The sequence below is a fragment of the Aythya ferina genome, assembly GCF_964211825.1.
Source record: "Aythya ferina genome assembly, chromosome: 6".
NCBI lineage: Eukaryota > Metazoa > Chordata > Aves > Anseriformes > Anatidae > Aythya > Aythya ferina.
This window is the reverse complement of record NC_140303.1, coordinates 9,500,181-9,523,857: the sequence shown is the minus strand read 5'-3', so window position 1 is coordinate 9,523,857 and position 23,677 is coordinate 9,500,181. Positions and strand designations below refer to the sequence as shown.

Genomic DNA, 23,677 nt, shown 5'->3' with positions numbered 1-23,677 from the left:
GGAACTACTGCTGTGCAGAAAGCAAATGGGCCTGCTCTTGCCTCGTATCCACGATGGCAGAAGATGCTAAAAATACATGGTGGTATTTATCTGCTGGTCTACAAGTAAGGTGCCACACAGAAGGTCCAGTGAGCTCGAGGGTGCAAAATATCCTCCCGCATATATCTATCTATCTATCTATATATATATATATCTTGCAACCCTGGCTTGCACTCTAGTAACTCAGTACCTTCAGAGGCAGCATGCTGCCTGAGAGAGGACAGAAGCAAATCTTTTTTCCCTGCCTGTCCCTGCCTCTCACTCATCTCATTTTTCCTTTGTTTCCGGATACTTGGATATGATCTAAATTGGATATGATCTAAAATTTGTCTGACCCCTCCATGCCCAACACAAAGCTGTACTTCCTAAGAGATGTATTTGCAGGTGATCTATTTGTGTCCAATTTGGGCCCAAATTTCAATCTAGCTGACCATTTTCGAATTGTGGAAATGGAGAAAAAGCACTTTATGCTTTTTCATGTGAAAGACGAGCCTCCCCAAAGATGAGTTTGAGGCACTGAGAGTGAAGCCAGGCGTAAAACTTAATAAATATGAATATCTGAATAGGAACAGGCTTGAGTACTGCCACCAAAGGCGGTACCATATGCAGGGACCATCCTTTGACATTTGTTAATTGCATTAGCAGAAAACACAAGTGTAGCAGGAGACAGGCACTGATACCCTCGGACTGGTTTGTGGGGAGCTAGCAAGACAGAACAGCTGTAAGGTTCAGCTTGGCTCTGTGGGTCAGACTGAAGCTGTTCCAACCATTTAATGCCATACATTTACCAAAGAAACCACAAGAGTGAAAAATGGAAGAGAGAATAAGTTGGGCAGATAACACATCTATTATCTACTTCCAAAAAGTGCAGAAGTCTGACACCAGAAGTCTGCATTAAATAAATATGTTTCCATATTCATTAAGACAACTGCTATTTTCATTGCACTAATGAGGTGAATTCATTACTACTGCACAGCGTCTCTGTATGTTCCCATGAACTGATTTTAGGAAATTGTTATTTGTAGCTGAATTAGAGATAACAGGCAAATGAAATCCCCAAACAAGCTATGACAATCCTGTCTGGAGTAGACCTTGACATCCTTGTTTAGGGTTTATTTTGGATGACACGAGTTTAAATTCTGTCTCCAGCCATGTTTGTGGTTGCCATTAATTCGACCTGCAGGGCCAGAGGTGGCTGAAGCCAATGGAAACAAGGGTTTGGGTGGAATTCAGCCAGGTAAACACGGACTGCATAAACAACTTTAAAGCTGTATAGCCTGTTGTCTTGGGAGACATAAACCTTGGTAAGAAAGCCACAACTGAAACCTAAAAGCTTAACCAAATCTTGCTGGTCTCTAACCAACCATCCAGGGGGAACATTTCAGACACCAGCAATTCCGTAACCTAGCACACAAAGACATAAAAAGGTCCAGTGGGCAGGGGATGATGCCACATAAATTCAGGCCTCATTAAGCATTATCTTCCTTTAATAGTGAGGAGTAATTAAGCATTGAAAAAATTGGACTAGGGACTTGATACAATCACCTGATGTCTTTAAAACTAGGTGGGGCATCTGCCTGTTAAAAGCTCCGTGGTAACTCAGAAAAGGTTATCAGCTCGACACAGGAATGAGCACAGGACAAAATGCTACGTGCTGCTTTGTCCTCCAGGTCACTCTAAAGCCACAGGGCACCACTGGTACGAGCTGTCTTTTCTGACGCCGCATGAGGTCCTTCCGTTCTCCTGCAACTGGTCATCCTCTAGCAACAGATGAAGTGTGCTGAAGATTTATTTCAAAGGTCTCAGATTTTCGGAAGGAACACAAGCCATCCCCATTACATATTCGCAGCTGATTTTGCAAACCACAAGGGCAGATCCTCAGCTGTAATATATCGGTGCAGTTCCACTGAAGTAAGTGGAGTTTGATCAGCTGTCATGAGATGAAAAATCTCAGTCCCTTATCTCAGGCGCCTATGTAATTCCCAGTTTTCCCACATTATTCACTTAAATCTCCCCTTGATTTCCAGCTAAGACTAATAGCTGCGTACAGACATCTCTCTCTCCCTCCCTCAGCATCTTCGGTGCTGTGTCCTGGACTTTCTCTAGCATTTCCTTGATAATTCTGTTTATCCAAATTTTGCCGTGTGTACACCTTGTTTTCAGCATGTTTTGTCAGTACTTAAAGGAAATAATCAAGCCTAGTGCTAATCAGCAAATAGACTTAGTGGGGTTATGGCAACAGGATAAACAGGATTAGCACTTCAGGGGGACAAAACGAATACAGATGGGCACTCAACGGGCAGGTTTCGCCATCAAGCCAAGAGTGCCGTGCTAAGTAGGGACAGGGGAGCTCTTAAGGCTTTTGTTTCTAGCCAGAGATCTTTAGGAAACTACAACACTACATTGTGGAAGCTGCGTGTTTATAAATATTTACACAGCCAGTGAATTCATTAGGAGTGATGATAATATTGCTTTAAGATCTTACATGTATTTGCCTTTGCTCAAGGGCTGTAACCATTGTCTAAAGCATGCATTACGGTAATGTGCAGCGCACTTACTGCATGCAGCCAAGTGAGCACGGAGCAATTCAGGTTGGAAGGGGCCTCCGGAGGTCTCCAGTCAAACCTCTGCTTGGAGCAGGGCTAACTTCAGACTGGGACCAGACTGCTCAGCACCTCCTCTGGATGAGTACTCAAAATCTGCGATGGAAGTCACAGCAGGTAGGGGAACTGGGACCAACAGGTACAACAACCTGCTCCCTTGCCTAACCACTCCCGCTGTGAACAGCTTTCTCACTGACCCAACGAGCATTGCTCTTGCTGCAACCTGTGCCTGCTGCCTCTTGTAGTGGGTTTACATGGCAAGGTTTTGGTAGCAGGGGGCCATAGGGGTGGTTTCTGTGAGAAGGATCTAGAAGCTGCTCTAGCTTGGCAACAGCTCTCTTGTGATCTCCAAACCAGACGTCCCCATACAGACCAATTTCTGATGGTGCTTCTCAAGGATGGCTGAAACATCAAATACCCAAACACGTGGGTGAGACACCTCATGATCTTTCATTATCAAACCCAAAACTCACCAACTCGACCCAACAAAAGGTGAGAAATTCAAATAATTCTCTGCCAGTCCTAATTAATTGCAGTCTACATTTTCAAACCCTATGACCCATCTTTCTACCTGCCTAGGAGAGGAAATTTGCCACATGCTAAAGGATTTAAGATACAGAATTTACGGGCTCACCTGGGAATGTGCTCTTTGAGAAGCGTGTCCCAAAGCCATGCATTGCCTTTGTGACTACCACACACAAAATGAATACAGATCTCACCTGTTCCATATTGGAATACATAGGTTGGGATAGGATAGGGTAGGTACTAGAAAATAATACATCTTTCCTTGAGCAGGAGAAGGGCTTAAGCAAAAGCAAAATTAGGTTCAAAGAATGAATTATTAACCCGTCCACTAAGAACAGGATTCCTTTTGCCAAAAAAAAGAGGAGCAGGGTTGTTCACCCAAAGGATCCAGTGGGATTCTTCTGTTATGTGCCAAGCATCTGAACCAATTCAGAGGCATTTTCAGGCAAGTGGGACTCTCTATTGCCACATCTTCACCCAGAACCGAAGGGGAGGATCCCTTGGCAGAAGTGCTCTCCCCTTTAACTTCACAACTGTCCCAGGAATGTGAAAGGGGCACTTAATTGGAAGAAAACGTGAGGCACTAAGGGACCCTTTTAACTAATGGTGAAAGGTAGAACAACGATCTGGAGTTTGAAACACCTATTTCAAACTGTAAAGAAACACATCTTTAGAACTTACAATATTTACCATAAGAAATGTCTGGGGCAAGCAGTGAGTGGTCTTTCTGTTTTTTAATGTTTTCCAATTAATGACCAGCATCTTCTTGCAAAATACATGGGAGCACAACATGGAGCACATTATAGAGCTGCAGCCTTCCTATAGCCTATTTTTTAATTACAGAGAAAGGATCCACTCCTACCCCAATGTTCTCCAAGTTGACAGCCTCACTGACAGCAGGAGGAAAAGCAGAAGGAATATCCTTACACCCATAGATTTCCATATGGAAACTAAAACAACCAGCAGAAATGCTAAAGTGAGAGCATTTCTTCACACTTCATGGGAAAGAGAGGGAAAGGGAAAGAGAAAATAAGCACTTCTGGTGCACTAAGTGATCATTTATCTTTGTTTCTTAGTAGCCTTTGTGAATGCAATTGCTGTACTGAACTTGGCACACTGCCTGTAATATTTGAGAACTTTGCTGCCTTAGCAAAGTGTCTCTCCTGAATTCATTCCATTCACAGGTTGTTGCCGAACAAAGGAGTCTGTCCTTTTTTATTGTTGTCATCTAAGGAAGTTCACAAGATAATAGGTGCAGAGCCCTTAGCCTTTGAAACAAGCTTTTGTAAATAACTTCTACCCTCCATTTGGGAAATACTGTAACTGCAACACATTTTGATACTGCCATAAAGGCATTTGCATCTAATTTTTAAATTAAAAAAAAAAAAATAAAATCCTTTGGCTTACTGTCTTTGCTTGATGCCCTAATAAAATCTGAAATCTTAATGCAGGCACTGATGCTGAAATCACCATGTCAAGGTACAGCTAATGAAGGCTCTCTTCACACTAAGGAGGAAAAAAAAATGGACTTGCTTTCCCTTCTCCACTACATACATAATTGAGGGCACAGTATTTAGTGATAATACAGTCAAACCTGCGAGCCTGATCTCCCTCTGCTTCCTGTGCTGCTGGCTGCCACAAGTAACTTATTATACTTCTAAAGCTCAGCTCACCCATATCACAAGAACCACGTGGAAAAAGGCTTCAGCTGTGTCTCCCTGTCCCGTGTGGCACGAGGGGCTGACCACATCTCAGCTTGGAGAAATCCCATTCCCTGCACGGCCACCCTTGATGACAGAGCAGCTCCTCTGCACTGGTGACAGAACAGCCTCCCCTCCTGTCACCCCGTTGTCCTTCCCATTTGTGGCTTTTCCCAGCTGTTCTCTGGGAGATGGTTTCTCATGACGGGAGCAGCACCGAGAGAAAATGGCCGGTTTATATCATTCAAAGAGCTACAAGCACAGCCTCCGTTCTCAGCTGGCACTATCTGCTGTGATGGAAGTCAAGAGAGCAGCCATTGTTAACATCAGCTGGGCTCTCGCTAATGTCCAAATTCCTCCCCTTTACCCAAGCTGCCTAGGCCTAGGGAGAAGAAAAATATTATTATTCTCTAAATACATCAAAATTTTTCATCTTCCCGGTGCATTCTCCTCTCTCCCCTGGAAAGCAGACGAGTATTAGAGCTTTACTGAAAGCAGAGGAGGCCCGGGCTCCCCCCGACATGCAGCTTTCCCTCCTAGCGTGTCCAGGCCGCTCTGTTCAACCCAGATTCACCAGGTGCTGGACACGTCTGGAAGATGGTTTATATACTACTGGGTATCTCTTATATACACAGAGCTAAAAAGTAAAGTGATCTCCTGCATTTATTTCAAACCATTTCAAGAGTATTCCTCGATCCTGAGAAGTACCCCCTTCAGGTTTAAACCAATGAGAGGAGTTGGTACTAGCTGAAGTAAGATCAAGAAACATAGGAAATCCTTTGATGCTGCCAAATAGGCAAACTACTGCTGTTTATCTAAGTATTTGGTAAATTACACTTCATAAGAAAGTATGTGCTTTAGTCAAGGCTATTTTGCATAGGCAGATGGGTTTTGATTTATTTTGGTTAGCCTTTGTGTTTCAAGACTTGCTGGTTTCCTTTTTATTTTAATTGTTTGTAGGGAAACTGTCTCGAGCCATTTGGAGAAAGGCACTTTAAAGGCATCTCGGTAAAGGAAAGAAAAGGATAATTTCTTTCTTCTCACAGTTCTAAACTAGACTTTGGCAGAGGACTGTATGGCTCTCATGGTGCTGTTTCAGAGTCAGGAAGAAGCAGGTAAAACAGCCCTCTTCACACCACCAAAATACTGGATATCGAATTTAGCTGCAGCAGTATTTCCACATTGTGATGCTGGGAACAGACTGTGATAGAAATGGGTTTTAATAGCTTTGTCTCACATACGGCACAAAAAAAAAAAAAAAAAAAAAAGAAAAGATACATGCAGCCTTAGAAACCCTGTAGACCTTTCAGTACCACATCCTGTCGTAACAAATACTGCAAATACAGTTCTGAAAGAAGCTCTGCATTAGCTCCTTAACCTAAGCACCACTACTCATGAACTCTGGGACCAGCTCTCACACATATATTCTCATCTTGGGGCCTAAAATAATTCACTCTACTTTTGCCAAGCCTGTACACAAAATGCAAACACTTCTACAACACACTGACCCCTTCTCTAAAATGTCTCAGGTCTTGCAGGGTAAATCTGTTTCCTGGAAAACGGCCTTTTTCTACTTTTTCCCCTCAAAATGAGCAGGCCTGCAAGAAAACCAGAGGAATAGGACCATATTGGCTTGCTGAATCCCCCCTCATCTTTTCCAAAATGCCTCTCTATGTCTTCCAAAATAAATCACAATAAAAACAGATGGAATTAAAAATATGGCCTGATGAAGAAGTGAGGGGGATTGGCCTTTTCGGATCATCCAGAACAATAAAGTTCACCAAGAATTCAAAGTGTTCCCCCTCCCTGCCCAGCTCCACTGCAGTTACTGACCTAGCCAGGAGATTCCCTGAACAATCCCAGGTACTCAGGTGATAATTGGTGTGGTTCCCATCAGCAAGTACTGGCAAAAAGCTGCTTTAACAATGGTGCAGCATGGGGGCATTTCCAGCAGACAGCGAAGGACGAAGGACGTAGGAATAGAAAGAACTGTTCTGGCCACAAACAAAGACCTTATATTGGTCTTTTAGATGAGAAAACTTACCTCAATCTTTGTACTATGCTCCAGAGGTCATGCTGAAAAAAAAAGCCCACCTGGTTTCAGAGAATAAAATGAAATACTTTCCAGAGACAGTCCCCTTAGGCTGCTATTATACTGTGGACCAAAACTCGATGGATTCAAGAGCAGTGACAAAGATGAAGAAGATGAGGTTGCCCATATAACTGCTGGGCAGTAAGGGGCCACCTGGCAGGGCTAAGGAGCTTCTTAAACATCCATCCATTTCAGTCACACTTTGCGTTAAACCTACACATTCCCTCACACAGGCTTGGTTTTGAGGTCACCTTAAAATAAGACACAAAACACTGCATTAGAAAATGTTGTGGTGCCCACTGTCACTGTGGTATTTTTCCTGTGATCACCCGGTGTGCAGCTAGCCCTTATTTCAGCTCTCTGTTAACCCAGCACGATAGATAGCACAACTTCAGAATACAAGCGGTATGACAAGTTTTCAAAATTGTCTAAATTTATAGCTAGCCCACCGGCTGTTTATTGCAGCATGTCAAGTTTCATCTCTCCGCAAGACAGAATTTCCCCCCTCAAAAAGGAAAAGCAGAACAAACACTAATACTTAAAATAAGAAAAAAAAACCCACACACAAAATGAAAGACAAATATACCTTCCCAGCACTTCCTGCGACAGCAAAGGCACCTGTATAGCTCAGATGCAGGGTCTGGGGAATAGGGTGGCTTCTGACGATGGGGGCTCCGCCACAGGAGGGGCACAAGAATATTTCCTCTCCCTGCCTCCGGCTGCCTATCAGCCTGCTGTGCAGGCTGCCTTCATGAGGGGGCAGAGTGGGGATTTATCCAACTAAACATCACCCTCTTCTCCCACCACAGGCTCTTTGAAGCTGGACGTCTCTCCTCACAAGGCGGGCTGCCAGCAGTGGGGCAGGCACAGCACTGTGCTGGGGCAGGCTGTGCCCGGAGCACTCAGAGACCCACTTAGCACCTTCGAGCCTGGGTAAGCCTCAGGATCTAACATCCGGGTTGCTAAAGAAAGAGGATTTTTCAAGACCTCATGACCCTTTTTCATGACCTCCATGCCCCTTTTTTCATATCTTTCTCCCAAAGTCCCCCAGTGGAAACTATGCACACCTCCAAAGCAGGCAGGTAGTACTGACTCCAGTGCCAACCCCACTTACACTGATAAAACAAACAAACAGGATCTGTGCTCATGTTTTACAGGAACTGCAGCTTTATGGCGTGCAAACGAGAAGGTCATTTCCCAGGGTAGATGAGCTGTGTTGGTGCTGGCTGCTTCCAAGGCCCTACAGTCCAAGGGGATCTTGGACTAACCATCTTTTGGCTATTGTGTGAGCCCCAGGCTTGATGCAAATCTAGGAATGGACGTATAAACTGTATGTGTGTGTTAGAATACAAACATACATGCTAACCAGTAAGATTCTTGTTGTATCATGTATTATCAGTATTTCAGAGCAATAACGCCTCACTGCCTTCAAAAGGCTGCTATCTGTCTACACCCACCATGTCTATGGGAACAACACGTGCTACAAAAGGAGGTGCAGGCAAGGAGGTTGTCTTTTCACCCAGGTTTTGGTGATCTGGTTCACAGCACAGCCTCACAACTCACTGTATCAGCACAGCAGAGCAAGGGGAAACAAGCCCTCATGGGGGATAAACATCTGTCTGGCCCCCAGGAAGAGAACCGTATAGAACAGAATATTTATTTTAATCCTCAGAACCAAAGTCTTGTGAGTGCTACAGCCATTTCCAGCCCAAGGAGGTGAATTCAAACTCCAAAGCACTGCAGCTCAGCAGCACTTCCCAACCCCTCTGCACAGTGCAGCCAACTGGTTGCAGTCAAACCCCCTTCCCAGCACCTCCCTGCCTGCCTCATTTCCACCCCAAACCACTAGAAGGCACAAACACGCAAAGAATGACCAACCTCAGACCAGCCCTCAACCTACAAGAGGCAGGAACACACAAGGGGGCTTGTGTGGCTGCAATGAGCACAAGAGTGGCAGATCTCTTACCCCAGACCACGCATGGGGCGCTCATCATGCCAGGAGTTTTGCATGTCATGGGAGAGATTTCTTCACTCTTTCCTTCTCGAGACATCCTGCATGAAACACGTTGTGGGCACCAAACGCACAAATACAGTGTAGTGCGTTTGTGACCATACCCTGACACCCAGACTGGCGTCAGAAGACCAGCAGCATTTCAATGTCCATACAGCTGCTGGTGTGTAGAAAGATTCAGGAAACCTTATCCTCACTCAGTGACCAAATTGATGTCCAAATTCTATTCCCTTTAACCTCAATGTAATCGACTACACAAAGAATGATTTCTATTAAACACGCACTGCCCAAATACTCCTGCTTGCTGATCTTCCCTAGTGGATGACACGTTTTTTTTTCCTAAATTAATTAGCTTTCATTGAATAAATCAAAATTTCTCCGAACAAGAGGAAAAAAGGACCAAAAAATGTATATTGTGGAGAAAATACAGTACATACGTATTGAAAAGCCAAAAAATAACGACATGTCCAGAGACTATGGTCATTTAAAAGCTTTGAAATGTAATTTTGAAAATGGCTTCACTGAGTTAATAAAAAGAGAGCCACTGTAAAAACACGTATAGATTTGTTAAGTTCCATTTCCCTATTTTTTCCCAATTGCTGAAGGTCAGAGCTACGTCTTATTTGCCAGTAAAAGATTTTCTAGGACTCTTCAGGTACATATCACAGATCACTTACCCAAATGATCATAGCCAAATGAGAAATCTCTGAAGCAGAACTGGCTGTACATACGACTAATGCATTTTGTTACTGGTAAGCAATACCTTCCAGTAATTCAAGAAGCATCTAAAAGAGTTCTCCATCCAGAAATAAAATATATTTACCCCTCCACAAAGATGTGGTCAGATGGTACATGCTGAAGCAGGATGTGGCACCGTTAACAAAACAGAGCCTCATCTGTGTGTGCCCTGAAGAAGGAAATGGTGCAAAAAGACTAAGAAAGCGCAGTGTGGGGAACAGGGGGAGGTGAAGTGTCCCCGAGTGCCCTGTACTGGGGACAGTGAACAGCTCTGCTCAGGGAAGGCTCCCTGTGGAGTTCACCAGCCCCTGGAGCAGCAAGCCGGGCTGCTGCTGGGTCGCTGCCCTCCAGGCTTGTCTTTTGTCCCCAAAGCACTGCTCTTATAAGAACATTCCAGTTAGAAAAGCACAAGGTGCTTTCCAGATGTGTGGAAAAAATAAAATCATAAAGCTCTTTTCTTCCATCATTGTTCCTGCCCTTCTCAGCCTTAAAGAAGGGACTTCAATTCACACAGGTATGATTTTACAAAACCCTGGCCAGGCTCAAAAGGAAAATAACACCAATCAATATTACCCAAAATAACATCCAACTAGAAACCTCTACAGAAAACCAACTGCAGACACTACACAAAACCACAGACAGATTTATCTGCCTTGCTCATGTGCTTTTTGGAACAGTCCTTGCAAATTCCCATAAAACGCATAAAAAAAAGATTAAGAGAACTTTGTTGCAGTAAAGGCTGCAGATGGATTCAGCATTTTTTGCAATACCTAGCGGATCCACCATAGGACTACTTCTAACAGGAATCTCACCCAGTACAATGTGAAAGGAGGCTGAGGGCTCTCTTTCAGACCTGGCCTGTATGTCCGACACTTTGTCTCTAAACTCCTTGCTCAGATGGTTCCCCTTCAGAGATAATTTTGCAATGCTATTTGCCTCCTGCCAGCTGTTGTGGTATAGCAGGATGTAGCTGCCAGGCGAGTCCACTGCTTAGCTCCATCCTTAAGAGCCTCTCTGACCTCCAAGGGATGACGAGGACTGCTCTGATAGCTTTCTGACTCAGTCTCTATATTTCTGGGCAGGCCACGTGCCTACACTGCTGCATTGTGCAGGGCTGCCAACCTCATACACACCACATCTGTCTCTGCTTTTTTCTGTCTCTGAGGCATTTATTTCTCACCTTCACTGCCCCTCTGAATGAATCTGTATATGCTTTAATTCATGCAAAACTGAATCGTCGGCTCGGCTCTGGGAAGTCTTCCAAAGGGGAAACTGTTGTCATTTCCTTCTGAAACAGGGCATAACGTTACCTTTACAACATTTATTTTTGAAATGACAAGCTCTACTGCTGCTGAGCTCCAGCAGCTTCCATTAAAAATGACCAGCATTTATGAGAGCTCTGGATATCACAGGCTTTGTCCCCAAACCACCCTGCCCTTCCTTGCTGTAGCTCTTGCTACCTCCCTGGGCTGACACATCTGCTGCTGCTCAGTTACTGCTATTTTTTTAATGATCTCATTTCACTCCAGCACATCTCGGTGCTACTCTGCTGTAATCACGGGGATTAGGACAGGGGTGAACTCAGCTGCTTCACTGGCTTTGTTCATTGATGGACTTTTAGAAATCTGCTGCCAATGTGGAAGCTTTACTGCCTTTAAGCCTTTAAGCATAGCTGTGATGGCAAGACAGTCTGCAAGGTCTCACACAGTCCCTGCTCAAGTGTGTTAGGAGTTACTAAGCCACACTTCCCCATTAATAACCCTAGAGCCAATTACATTCTAGTAAATGTCCTGGAATGAGCCCCTGGGTGCAACCATGCCACATTGCTATCGTATTTTCTATTCTCTGGGCTTTGCCTTTAGCTTATAGAGCAACTTCTTAGTGACTCTTCATAACCTCCTCTCTGCACAGTGTTTCTGGATGCTGCGTGCTCCTACCAGCCTTCATCATGCCACTGAGCTTGCAGGGCCACACAGAGCTCACCTGCTTTTCTGTCACTTTAGGACTCCGTGATAGCAGGGCAACCCCCACCCCAATGCTTCTTCCAGACAGCTTTAAGAAAGACACGGGGCAAGCACACTGAGTCTGACCCCTGGGTCTCACTTAGAGTACGACTTGGCTTTCTGGGGAGCAGGGGTCATTCCCTGGCCCGGTGCTCCTGGTTCTCTATGTGCCTTGGTTGCCCAGCCTCCAGAGATGCCTGAAAGTCTCAAGCACTATGGCTTTCCTTGGAAACATACCAGCCTGGTTTTCCTCCTCTTGCCTTTTCTCTCAAAGGTGATCTGCTTCAGTCAGATGGAGGTGCCACAAACTGCAGTGCAACAGCAGGACTTACAAAAAATATAGGTGCTCCCTTAGTCCTGTTCTGCTATGAAATAACCCCAAATCCTCAAGCACATATTCAACAGAATGCACTGGGAGAAGCTTTCTACCAAACAGCCTATCCCATACAAGAAGCAGCAGGAAACCAGAGTTTTCTTTTATTGTTTCTAGGACCTAAAACCTATGACACTTTTAAACCTGGCTGGCCAATATTTACTTCAAATGAAGTAAATGCCATTTACCCTGTGAACAGTGGTCCTTATCTGAACTGGGTGGAACGCTCAACTCTAAGAAAATGAAGTTTTCCCTGCTCCCTTTCTGAAACTCCAGTGTCAATCATAAACTTGGCATAAGAAGTATCGCTCACGGAGCTGAATCAAAACTATTCATTTCTTCCGATACAATTTTTCATTCCAACCATCTTCCTTCAATATTTGCTTTTCATAGTGTTACAGGTTAATGCATGTAACCTAAATCCTGAGGAAAACAAAACTTAAGTAACTACAGTTTGCAAAAAACATCACCTCGTTCAGAACTAGTACCTGCTGTGGGTCAAACAGCATCAGTGGAGAACCATTCTCCTAATTGATTCTTTCTGAAACCTGACATCTATCCTGAAGTTTGACCAAAATATACCTGCATGGATAGTACACATAATAAAGAAAGAATATCTATTCAACCCTACAAAGCATTGTTCTGCATTCTAACAACCAGAGTACAGAAAAATGTAAGAGGAAAATTGCATGATGATTCCTTTCTGAAATCCTAACCTGATGTGTGTGAAACTTAATGAAAGCAAACCTAAACTAAACAGTGCCTACACCAATACGAAGCCATGCACTCTTACAGATATGCTCGCTGTCTGTGAATCTATATAGACCATAAAAGAATTTTCAAGCACTTGCTACAGCTAAGAGGTCCTTTTCTAAGACCAGAAAGCTAATGCAAGCCAAGCAAACCAAAACCACAACAGTTTTGCCCCAGCAGAATGATGAAACCATTCCTGTATCTGTCCCTTTCTCTCCTCTCTCTAAGCACCAGGGCAATTCACCATTTGCTCCTAGAAGTCCTCTTGATCCAATTCCAACAGTGTCAGAAGAAAAATACTCTCCTCCCCTTTGGAAACCCCTACCCTGTGTCAGCAGAGCTCCTACAAAACCCTGGGCACAGCAGAAGTCACAGAAGATCACCTTTCTCTCAGAAAGCTGCACTCCACCTGTCTCTGCAATCCCCAAGAAAACCATGCTCAGTTATGCAGTCCCTGCATCAAAACTAATCTGAGGCTGCTTGCTCCTACCAAACACCATTTTTCTCCCTAATTCCATGGGCCATAAAATAATCAGTAGGAAACTTCACACCTCATTGCTTTCCTTCTAAATCCCTGGCAAAAAACATATTCAGGTAAGGAGTGCCCCCACAAAAAATAATATAAATGCATTTAATCCTACAAGGATTGCTCTTTCTCTAAATCATACCATGCATAGATGAAAACTGCTCCACACATCACATTATTTTAAAAAACTTATTTCTAATTACAGTGAAAAATGTATTTGCAATAGCAATATCTGTATCTAGACCAACAGAACCCTATTTCATCTTATTTGGTGACAACAGGATCTGTAGACAATGATCACATCTGCTTTCATTTTAAATTCCTAACCATAACCCTAGGAAAAAAAAAATCTGGGCTGGCATTGCCTCTACAAAAACGTCTAAGTCTTTCCCTTCCATAAGTGTGCTTTTTTTTGTGCTATCTTCACAGCTGGTAAACTCACCTCTAGCAGCACTCTTTGTGCGCCTTGCTGGAGGAGCAACTCTCCTCTTCATCCTTATCTTCGACTACATCGTGACAGACAGCCTCTGAAACAACAGCAAGAAAAATGTTCCAGAAAAATGGCCCTTCTCATTGCAACTCTAAACACTAAACACATACCTATAAATATATATTTATGTATGCTTGAAATACATATATAGAGAGAGAATTCCATATAGAAGTACAAACATACATATACAGAATAAAAATGTGCTGTTTTCTTTTAGAAATCCCACCCAAGACCTTAAAACGAGGTAAATTGCACCTAAGTGAACAGTCCTGTTTGACAATTTACTTCATATAAAGCCATTCTCTCTCAAAAATGTCATTTCCCAGCTTAGCTTTTAGGGTCACAGAAAAAATTATTCACAATTTTTTTTCTCATTTCTTTCTTTTAGAAACCCTAGCCTTACCATGAGGGACACATGGAAAACAAGTGTCTGCCATAACTTTAGAAAAAGCCTGTCTCTCCTCGCTGTGGGCTATGACAGATTCAGAAGAAAACTACTCTCTTCAGTCCTTCCCTTCTGGAATCATAAATTTACCATACTCCTAATCTGAAATATCTTCATGATCTACTTTCCACTGCAACACTAATCTCAAGAGATTTCCCCTTACACAGATTCAGCCTTACTGTTGGTTGCTGGACCCATTTAACAGAATTGGAAACCTTTTACTGAAATCTGACTTGAATGACATAAACTATGTCAGCCAAGTGCTACCTCCACCACAACGGTTCCAAGGCTACTCCTTCCCCCAATATTCTTCATCCATTCTCATGTCCTGGCAGCAATTAAGACGAAACATCTATTAACACTGCCTTGTTCATAAAACTTCAAACTAATATAATTACATGTTCTGCTGCAATGTTAAATGTGAGCCAACCATCTACGCTGACACTAGCTCAGTGTATTTTGGCTCGGAGATGTCTGATGAAAACTGGAAGTCTGCACCCCATGCTTGCCATGAAGAGGAGAAAGATAACGGGAAGCACAGGTACGTGCACCTTGGAGATTTTAAACAGTCAGAAGTTCTCAGAGGCTTTTACGTGCTAAAAACAGTGTTCCTGTTAAAAGTATTTGATTTATACACTGTATGTGAGATTAAGGAAAATTAAGTTTCCTGCGTTAGTTTTATGGCCTTTGTGAATATAAAAACATGGGAATTTGTGTTGCCCATAAGTAATTTGTGGTATTCAAATTTTCCAGTAACTCCTAAAAACATCTTTAATAGTCAACATTTTTTACTTACTTAGGTTTTATTCCTCATCTCCACACAGGGTCGAAAGGCCCTGAGAGATCTTTCTCTGTTCTCTTCCTCCCAATTTATTAGATTTAAAAAATCGATACCAGAAAAACAAAAAAGCAAAACCCAACTCTTCAACGGAATCATTTTATTTTCTTCAGGACTACAATCCAGCTGCAATTACTCCTGCATGCTCTGTGAATCAGGTGTCTATTGAGTTTTTGAGGAACTGGTTTGCATATGCACATCAATCTTCAAAGGTACTGGGTTCCTATCCCACTCTGGAAAATCCTCTTTGCTCATCTCAGATAGGAGCAAATCTTGTGCTGAAACCTGAAAAATATTTTCCTAGACTAGCGAAGAAAACAGGTAAAAGATCCCATACAGCTGTATAACAGCCTATTTTACTGTAAGTCTATGTCTGGTGGTTAAAATTTTTGATGCCTATGAAGAAAAGGGCTCTATCCTGAACTTTTCTCATGGTTACTAACTCCTGGATGCCTATGAGGAATTTGCACTGCAACCATTTTTTTTTTCAGTGGAGGACACTTCTTTCCTCATCCAGCTATTTATATTCATTATGCTTGTAAGAATATTATGTTTTGAGGCTTCTGATTCCTGGGAAAATGTCACTGAAGCTGGACCACTTCAGAAGTTACTGTGCAACGAACAATGTGTACGACAGACTCCGTCATACGCACAGGCATTTTACACAAGAAGCCAGGCTAAAAGGGCAGGAAGAGATTTGCTATGATTCCATATAAAATTGGAAAGCAGAGTTAAGAGAGCGTGACTTCAAGACCCTCCCTGAATCCTCAGGAAGACTGCATGCAGGTGTTCGAAGCTGGGCCTGGTCTCGTTAACAGGACTGAGAAGTCAGATTTACATTTGGGACCACTTCTCTGCTTAGGAAAATGTCATTTCTTGTCTGCTGCTTCACTGATGTTTAATGGACATTGGACACAAAACAGTTACACTTAACTGAAGGCTAAGCAACAAGGCAAGCCAGTGTATTGACTATATAGTCAATCCGTATATGAATATTAAATGCATTTTCCCTCTTTAGACCTCTTATTTTCACTTGGGTTTTGCCAAGGGGCATTGTAGATTGGATATTCAGATACATACCAATTCCATAATGGTTTTGTAGTTGAAGTCATGCATAAAAGGATGGAAAACAGCACGCTTTACTGAAATAAGACCCTGTGAGCATTGAGGAGTTATTTTTAATATTCCTAACACATGAAGCCTATGCTACAAGGCATTTATGTAACTCTTCTTTGTTTAGTACCACCTCCATCAGAACATAAGTATTTGCAGCTCTCTGAAAGCAGCTCTCTTGCAAAAGCATAACCTACCTTGAACACATTGTGGAATCTGTAAAAACTTCCCAGTTATTTAAAGAAAGAATCAAAGATCTGACCTCACCTGAAATAAATTAAACAAATGCCTCAATGTAAATGATTTCTTTTTATCAGAATTTGTAACCTTGGTAGACCTTGGTAAGATGCATACTTTGCCTTTTTTTTTTTCTCTACCTATAAATCATTCCTTTAATGTAGTCAATGTAACATAACAAGTACTAAGCACTTTTTTTTTTTTTTTTTTTTTTTTTTTTTTGTAACATAACAGGGCTTCTTCTGAGGCAGAGAACCTCCTTGTTTGGTGCCATGTACCACAGACCCTAGGAGCCCCCAGGCCTGGTGAACTCATGGCCGGTTTAGTTTCTGGGGAACATAAAACTGGCCTGGTATAGGCTGTGCAGAGCACTGTGCAGAACTGTACTGCAGATACTTCCTATCACTCACACTCTGATTCCGTTTGATAAATTGAGCATTTCACATAGAAAGTTCTGTTGCAAGCAGGCAGCCTCTCACTGCCAATCACAGCAGGAGTGAGTGCCTGCATTCCTTACCGATGGGCTAATAAGACATCGAAACATCTCATTCAAGAAAGAGAGGCACAGACAAGCGCAGCATCTTGGCAGCAGGTAGTTATCTTACTTTCAAGCTCATCACATCTACAGCCCTGTCCACTAGAGATCCCAGCTGGCCACTTCATATTAAAATTTGTCTAATGTGGAGTCTTCAGCTGATGGTGTAAGCAAACAGAGCCAGGGAAGTTACAGTTGGTCCATGTGAGGTCTATTAGCAACTTTATAAAGGCTGGCTTTACTCCCAGTGAAACCAACAGCAATTTACAGCAAACGCCTTTATGTCCCAAGGACATGAGTTTATGCGTGAACAGTTGCCACAGGAGGTGCTCAGCTCTGCCCTTACGACAGCTGATGGACTTCTGCTGCTAACAGCAATCTCTGCTGGCTCCTTTGGAAATCTTGCTTTGGAAATTCTGCTTGTCAGGCAATGACAGATAAAGCTGTACCTGGCTGATTGTCTCCAGACCGGATTACCACACAGGGAATTTCACAATCACACTAGATTCCAATTATTTTTCTCCTTATTCTGGGTAAGAATTCAATTTTCTTCTGTATGACAAAATATTGCCAGTACATCTTTCTTGTCTAAGCTGAAGTCGGCTTCACTAGATTGCCTCTGCTAGAGGCCTTTCTCCTACATGCAGTGCTCTTCGCAGTGAACTTGTTTCTTCTTCAGCAGCTCTTTTCTCCAAGCTGTCCCCGAGATCCTGCAGCTTCTTTCCATATTGCACAACGCCCGCCATTTGAGCCGCCTGTCATGATCAGACTTCCATGCTGCTGACAGGTTTCCTCTGTCTTTTTTTTTTCCATGCTAGTCAATAATGTGTTAATTTCAATAACACAGCTCTTGGATGTAATGCTATTCACAGGTCTGCATCAACTCCTAGGGCTGCATTCTTGAAATTACCCACTCCAGCTACACCTGTTAATTTCCCATGAAGTTTAAGAGTTCTCCATGTGTTATGCCTCTAACACAGAGCCACTTCCCATCACTTTTCTAAGCACCTTCTCCTCCAGTTCATCTCAAAATTCAAACAAAATGTTTCTTGAAATGTATTTTACTTTCCAGCTATTTCACACTTGGGATGTGAGCAGGCAGTGTTTCCACTCTTTTAGAGGCGGTGCTCACTTGCAAGCAGAGCCAGGCTTACTTATGAGATTCAAGCAGTACAAGGAAATCTTTTCATGAGACTGATCTGAATTTTGATTATCTAATAAAAGGTGGAACAGGAGACAAAATTGGTTTGATTTGATTTACAGTCTCTGAACCATGCTGCAAATGTAGCCCTCCTTTTATGCTCTCAAACTGGTTCCAATTTATTCCTGTGTGTTATTTATGCAGATACATTTACTGAATAGTTTATCAAGTGATTTTCAGATTGGGCTTGCTGATTATTTTACATAAATTGATCACCAGCTACTGGTTTATTAACCTGTTTAGTATACATGCTACAAGGAGGAAGATCTCCTAAAACACACAGTATTATTTCTGCTCCATCAGGTCCTCACAGGAGACATCATACTGTCAGAAGAAAAATGAAGAGCAAACACTGAAATCCCAGAAAGATAATTCTTAATAATAATCAAGGAGTCATAGCCAAGTTTGTGAAATTTGTGTCAGTTACCCATGCATAGCAGGTTTTATATTATGACATAAGAAAGTGAAATCAAAATCAGGAGAAACTGTGGTGGGCACTATAGAGGAGCAAGCTGTTCCTCAGAGAACTCAGCATCTCCATTTGCAAAATGCTGGGCATGGAAGTGTGGAGACATGAGATGGCAATATCCAAGGGTGGTCCCCGAGTGCCAGGAGATGCCAAGCCTTTTCAGCATCTTCCATGGCCAGTCCCAGCAACTTGGCACTGCTGAAATCCAAAGGGGGAAAGGCACCGCCCAGCCCTGGGATCAAGAGGGGGCAGACACCACTTTACAGGACACTCCTCCAACCCCAAGACAGTCCCTAGAAAGATCCTGAGAGGAAAAGCAGAATCCTTCTCAAAGTTGTTAATCTAAGAGTAGTATTTTAATTACTCAAATTTTAAGAAATACAGAAGGCAAAATACTACAGAGGTGACTCTGAAAAATATCAGCTTCTAACTCCGAAATATACAGTAAGGAACATTACCATAATAAGCTCTGAGGAGATACAATGAAAACTATTACAGTTCCAGGAAAGACACATAAAGATGAGCATAACAATTACCTGCCTGACAGAGAAAAAGGAAGAAAGGTACATAATTTAGAGTACTGCTGTTACTGGCTTTAAGACAGATATATAATGAAGAGTATTGCAGTTACCTAGTTCTGACAGAGATATAATGGCAATCATTAGTTATCTAGCTGTAAGGAGGACATGTAATGTGTAGTATTATTGTTACCTGTCCCTAAAAGAGAGCAAGAAAGAGGGGGAGAGAAAGGGGATGAGAAACCTGGACCGTTACCTGGCTTTGGAAGGCAGAAATTATGGAAAGATTTGCTGCTGCCCATAGCTGTGCTTTACGGCTACTAATTCATGGAGGGAGAGGCAGGGGAGAATGGAAAGCAGTCTGAGTTATACCGTGGTTATCTGGTACAAGGCCAGGCCTCCAGCTGGCTGCAGCTGATAAAACTCGCTCACATTTGTTGCAGCTACGCTGACTTTGGGCCTGCGGAGAAGGAGAGGATGGGGGATCCAGGGCCTGCCCCAGGAGAAACAAGCACCTCATCCCTCCCTGAGTAAGCACGAACCACAGAAGTTTTCCCAGGGTGCTCCATCACCCCACAGACCCCACTCAGCTGCCTGGCAGCAGCCACCTCCCAGACTGAGCCCACAGCATTTCCCTGTGCGCTCCCAGGAGCAGGCAGGAGGCCCCAGGTGACAGTGAAGGGCAAGAGAAAGGCATGGCAAAAAAGAGGGGCTGTAAAGAATGGAAATATGGTCTTTGAGATCTCTGAGCCACACAACAGAGAGGTGCAGTGTATCTGTACTTCTACAGAGAGAGACAGATGCGTGGAGCTCTCTGTAGACTTCAGTGTCTGTCTCTTCCCTGGATGAACGATTTCTATCAACCCTACCTTCAGATCAAAAGAACAACTGAAAAAAAATAAATAAATCTGGGTGCAAAAGAGGGTAATAACATACAGAAGAAAGGGTGGGTGAGTTAACTAAGACTACAGGAATGAAGGGAAACCATAAACACTGTCATAACAAGTAGTAATGGCACAGACATTGAGGCCTACCTCTCCAATTTCTACAGTGCTCCTCCTGCTTGTCCTCAAACTCAGGCTTCAAATTTCATTTACAAGGGTGCAATAATGCCAGGGCTTGAGGACAACTCAAGCGAAGTCAGTGTTTCATGTCAGCTCACTGAGTTTTCAGTCTGGTCCCTGATTAAATTCTAGGTGAAGGAATGTAGGAGAAACTTCAGTGAGAGTCAAACTAATCTTTTTATTCCTGTTTTGACCATTATTTGCTATCCATGAAGTGGAAAGATGTGAAGTTCAGCTGAAATCATTGAATCTTGCAGCGATTAATTTGTAATGTTCCAAGAAGAAAGATGTTCCAGAAACCCCACTGTTCTTCACAAACTGCATGGCTGCTCAATCAAAGTGCTTCTCTAACACCGGCCTCAGTTAAGAGGCGGAGAGAAAGAAATGGGGACAAAGAAAGAAAAGCAAGGAACAGGGCTCTGAATGGGGAGGGAGTACTTGTCTATTTAACCTGCATTCAGAGTAATCAGCACTGTCAATACTACCGAGAGAAGGTTTCCACCCCTTCCTCTAATAACACAGACAAACTTGCGTACTCCGAGGCAGCAGAAGCACGTATCGCTGAGATTTCTAGGCAGGAGCTGTCACCCTGGATCACTACACACCATCCCGACCAACATCCCTCTGCAGTGCCTCTGCCCTCTCCTCCAGCAATGCCTAACACAGACAGGAGACTCTCACCGAGCAGAAAGAAAGCCCCTGGTGCTGAAAGCCATTTGTTTCTCTTGGACGAAGACAACTGGACACAAGCAACCAGGCTAATTCATAACTGACCTCAACTTTCACTTGGAAGTCTGGAATTAGACAGATCCGTAGTGTGTTTTTTTTTAACACGTACTTCTGTGAGTCCCACTAGTGACCTGACCTGGAAAGGATGACTTGCTGAAACGGGCTCTGCTCTCCCGACACTGCCCTGTATGAAGGCTGACAGCAACCTCTCCTGGGGACATTTTGAGTGAGAGACCTCGAGACGTGCAGATCCACGAACACCCACCCTGGGCAATGAATTCCTGCCCTTAATGCTATTTTACACTCTGCCAGGCTGAAGTAGAGAACATCTGGCTTAAACTCCATCTGAAGTTGCTTCCCGCACCCGTATTGTGTGGATCTGAGTAACTTTGAGGGCTGCTACACTCTCCCAGGTTGATGTAAACAGACCTTACACTCAGTGAGAAGCAACTTCAGTAAAACTGTTCACCTGCTGCAAGTGAAGTGGCAGGATCCAGCCATCACTTATTAATAAAAAATAAATATATATGATAAATATCTGCTTTGACTAAGACTTGAAAAGGTACAATATGCGGAACTGAACTTCTCTGGATTCCTTCTGGGAATACCACGCTGTTCTTTCACAGACTGTTTTGCCTAACACTGAATATTAATTTTCAAAAAAGCTCTGTTACCTCTCTCTCATCTTTCCTCAGACTTTGTGTTTTTCTCAGTAAACTTTGCTATCTACTTTTTGTCTTTCACTGTTCTTTTCCTTTTAACCAGTAGACTTGGCTAGATGATAGGATTTCTGGTCTGCCGAGTATCTGGATATGTCAACATTTCCTTTCTTTCCCATACAGATTGAAAACAAACACATACAAAGATTATGAGCTTCAGAATAACATGCTTCTCCTTCACGTCTGTATTTATACGTGCATTCTACAAAATATACACAACCATTACTGGCATGTTTTACTGGAATGAAATGATGCTCTATTTAAATAATTCTCTTTAAAACAATTTTTGGCAGCTACTACTTAAATATTTCAATCATCACTAAATTCCAACTCTCTACAGAGAGCTGAAAATAAAAATACATCAATTCTATTACACTATGACACAAAGTAATGTACGACTACCTAAAAAACACACAAGAAATAAATAAAAGACAAATTTCTAAGCTTTCTGGTTCAGCTCCCAACCCTTCCTCAGCAGAGGCTCTGTAAAACTGTAGTTGCACATGCTTTACATTTTAAAGTAAGCCTGAATACAGCCAGCGAGAAGAGCCCATGCTCAACTTCACAGTAAACAAATACTCCTGCCACTATCAACATGAGCTATTTATTATTATCCGCTTGGTTGTTTTTCTGGACTGATGTCTTTGACTCTGGAATATCATTAACAATACCAGGAATGAGGTGATTATCTGCCTCTCTTCCTCCTCCTCCAAGCAAAAAGAAAAAAAAAAAAGCACCACCCACACTCACTTTGGTGCCATCACCTCCACAGCCCTACCCTAATGTTACCATCCACCGCAGGCTGCTGCCCTTCCTACATGAGTCTCTGTGCACAGGTCCTGCAGGATCGTGTGGAGGCACTGACACTTCATTGAGAAAGAAATGCTGAGCTTCTGTTCATTTCAGTTCATACTTTTTTGAGCTCAATGACTTGAGAGTCTGCAAAAGGTTTTGTGGTTTTGCCCCTAATTACTTCTCCATTTCTTTGGCACCAAAAACTAGTAAAATGATGTTAGTTCAATGCAAAGTGTTTGGCTTCAGGGAAAAAAAATCATACCAGCTTCTTTCGAGTTGTCTCCAGTAAGAGCAGCACTCCCACATATTGCCCAAGCAGTACACTGCTCACTCATACAAATGGGGTAGGAAACAACAAAGAGGGGAGCCTGAATGACCTTGTAGAAGTAGGGGGGGAAAGAAAAATTCAGGCACTTTTTGCAGCTTTTGAAATATAAGAACAGACGCCGCTTTGGAGACAACTGAATTAATTCATACACAAATGTTCCTCTTGCATCTTTGTTTTCATTTATTTCCTGCTTGGTTCCAGCAACAGCAATACTAAAAACTAGTGCATGACAAAACAATCAAATGAGATATTTGGCGCAATGGCTAATTTGTACTCTGTAAGCCTCCCCTACAAATTCTATTAACTGTTCTTCCTGCTTTGCTGATGCTTTTTTTTTTTTTTTTTCCTTGAGAGCACAGTGAGTCCTAAAGCCCAAGAAACATTTCAGTCTCTTTCCTCTCCCCTGTGACTGCCATGCCTTAAGCCCCAGCACTACCCACGTGGGCAGCCCCAGCGAGGAAGCCAAGGGGAATATTGTTTTGCATTTTTTTGAAGGGTGCCAGCTACTACTTAGCAAAGCCTATTGCACAGCAGGCAAAAGGAGGAGGTCAGAGGAGGATGTTGGATCTATGATTCGAAAACATAAAAGGCAATAATAAACTTGTTTTCAGCTTCCTTTCAAAGAGGCATGGCCAGACTAGAGAGAGATTTGCAGTCTTTGCTTTTGACCCTGACAGTAGGGAGACAGAGACAGCAGCATTCATGCCATGGATGGACACCCCAGTGGGCAGCAGGTTTTGAGGCAGAGGGCCTGAGCGCTGGGAAGCTGGGCGAGGAACTCCAGGTGAAACAAATCCCCCACAACTGCCCTAACTTGGAGGATAACTCAGGAA

At 43.0% G+C, this 23,677-nt stretch overlaps 1 protein-coding gene across 3 annotated transcripts in view; it reads right to left on the bottom strand.

Moving 5' to 3' along the window:
• LOC311439266 (uncharacterized protein) overlaps positions 1–23,677 on the bottom strand; it is a 218,497-nt gene that overhangs the window by 76,851 nt on the left and 117,969 nt on the right. For all 3 annotated transcript variants that reach the window (XR_014694628.1, XR_014694629.1, XM_084524761.1), the window contains one exon: positions 13,806–13,890. Coding sequence is in view for 1 of the 3 variants with exons in the window: in XM_084524761.1 (XP_084380887.1) it covers positions 13,870–13,890 (21 nt within the window). In the remaining 2 variants the exon portion in view is untranslated. The remainder of the gene's footprint in view (positions 1–13,805; positions 13,891–23,677) is intronic.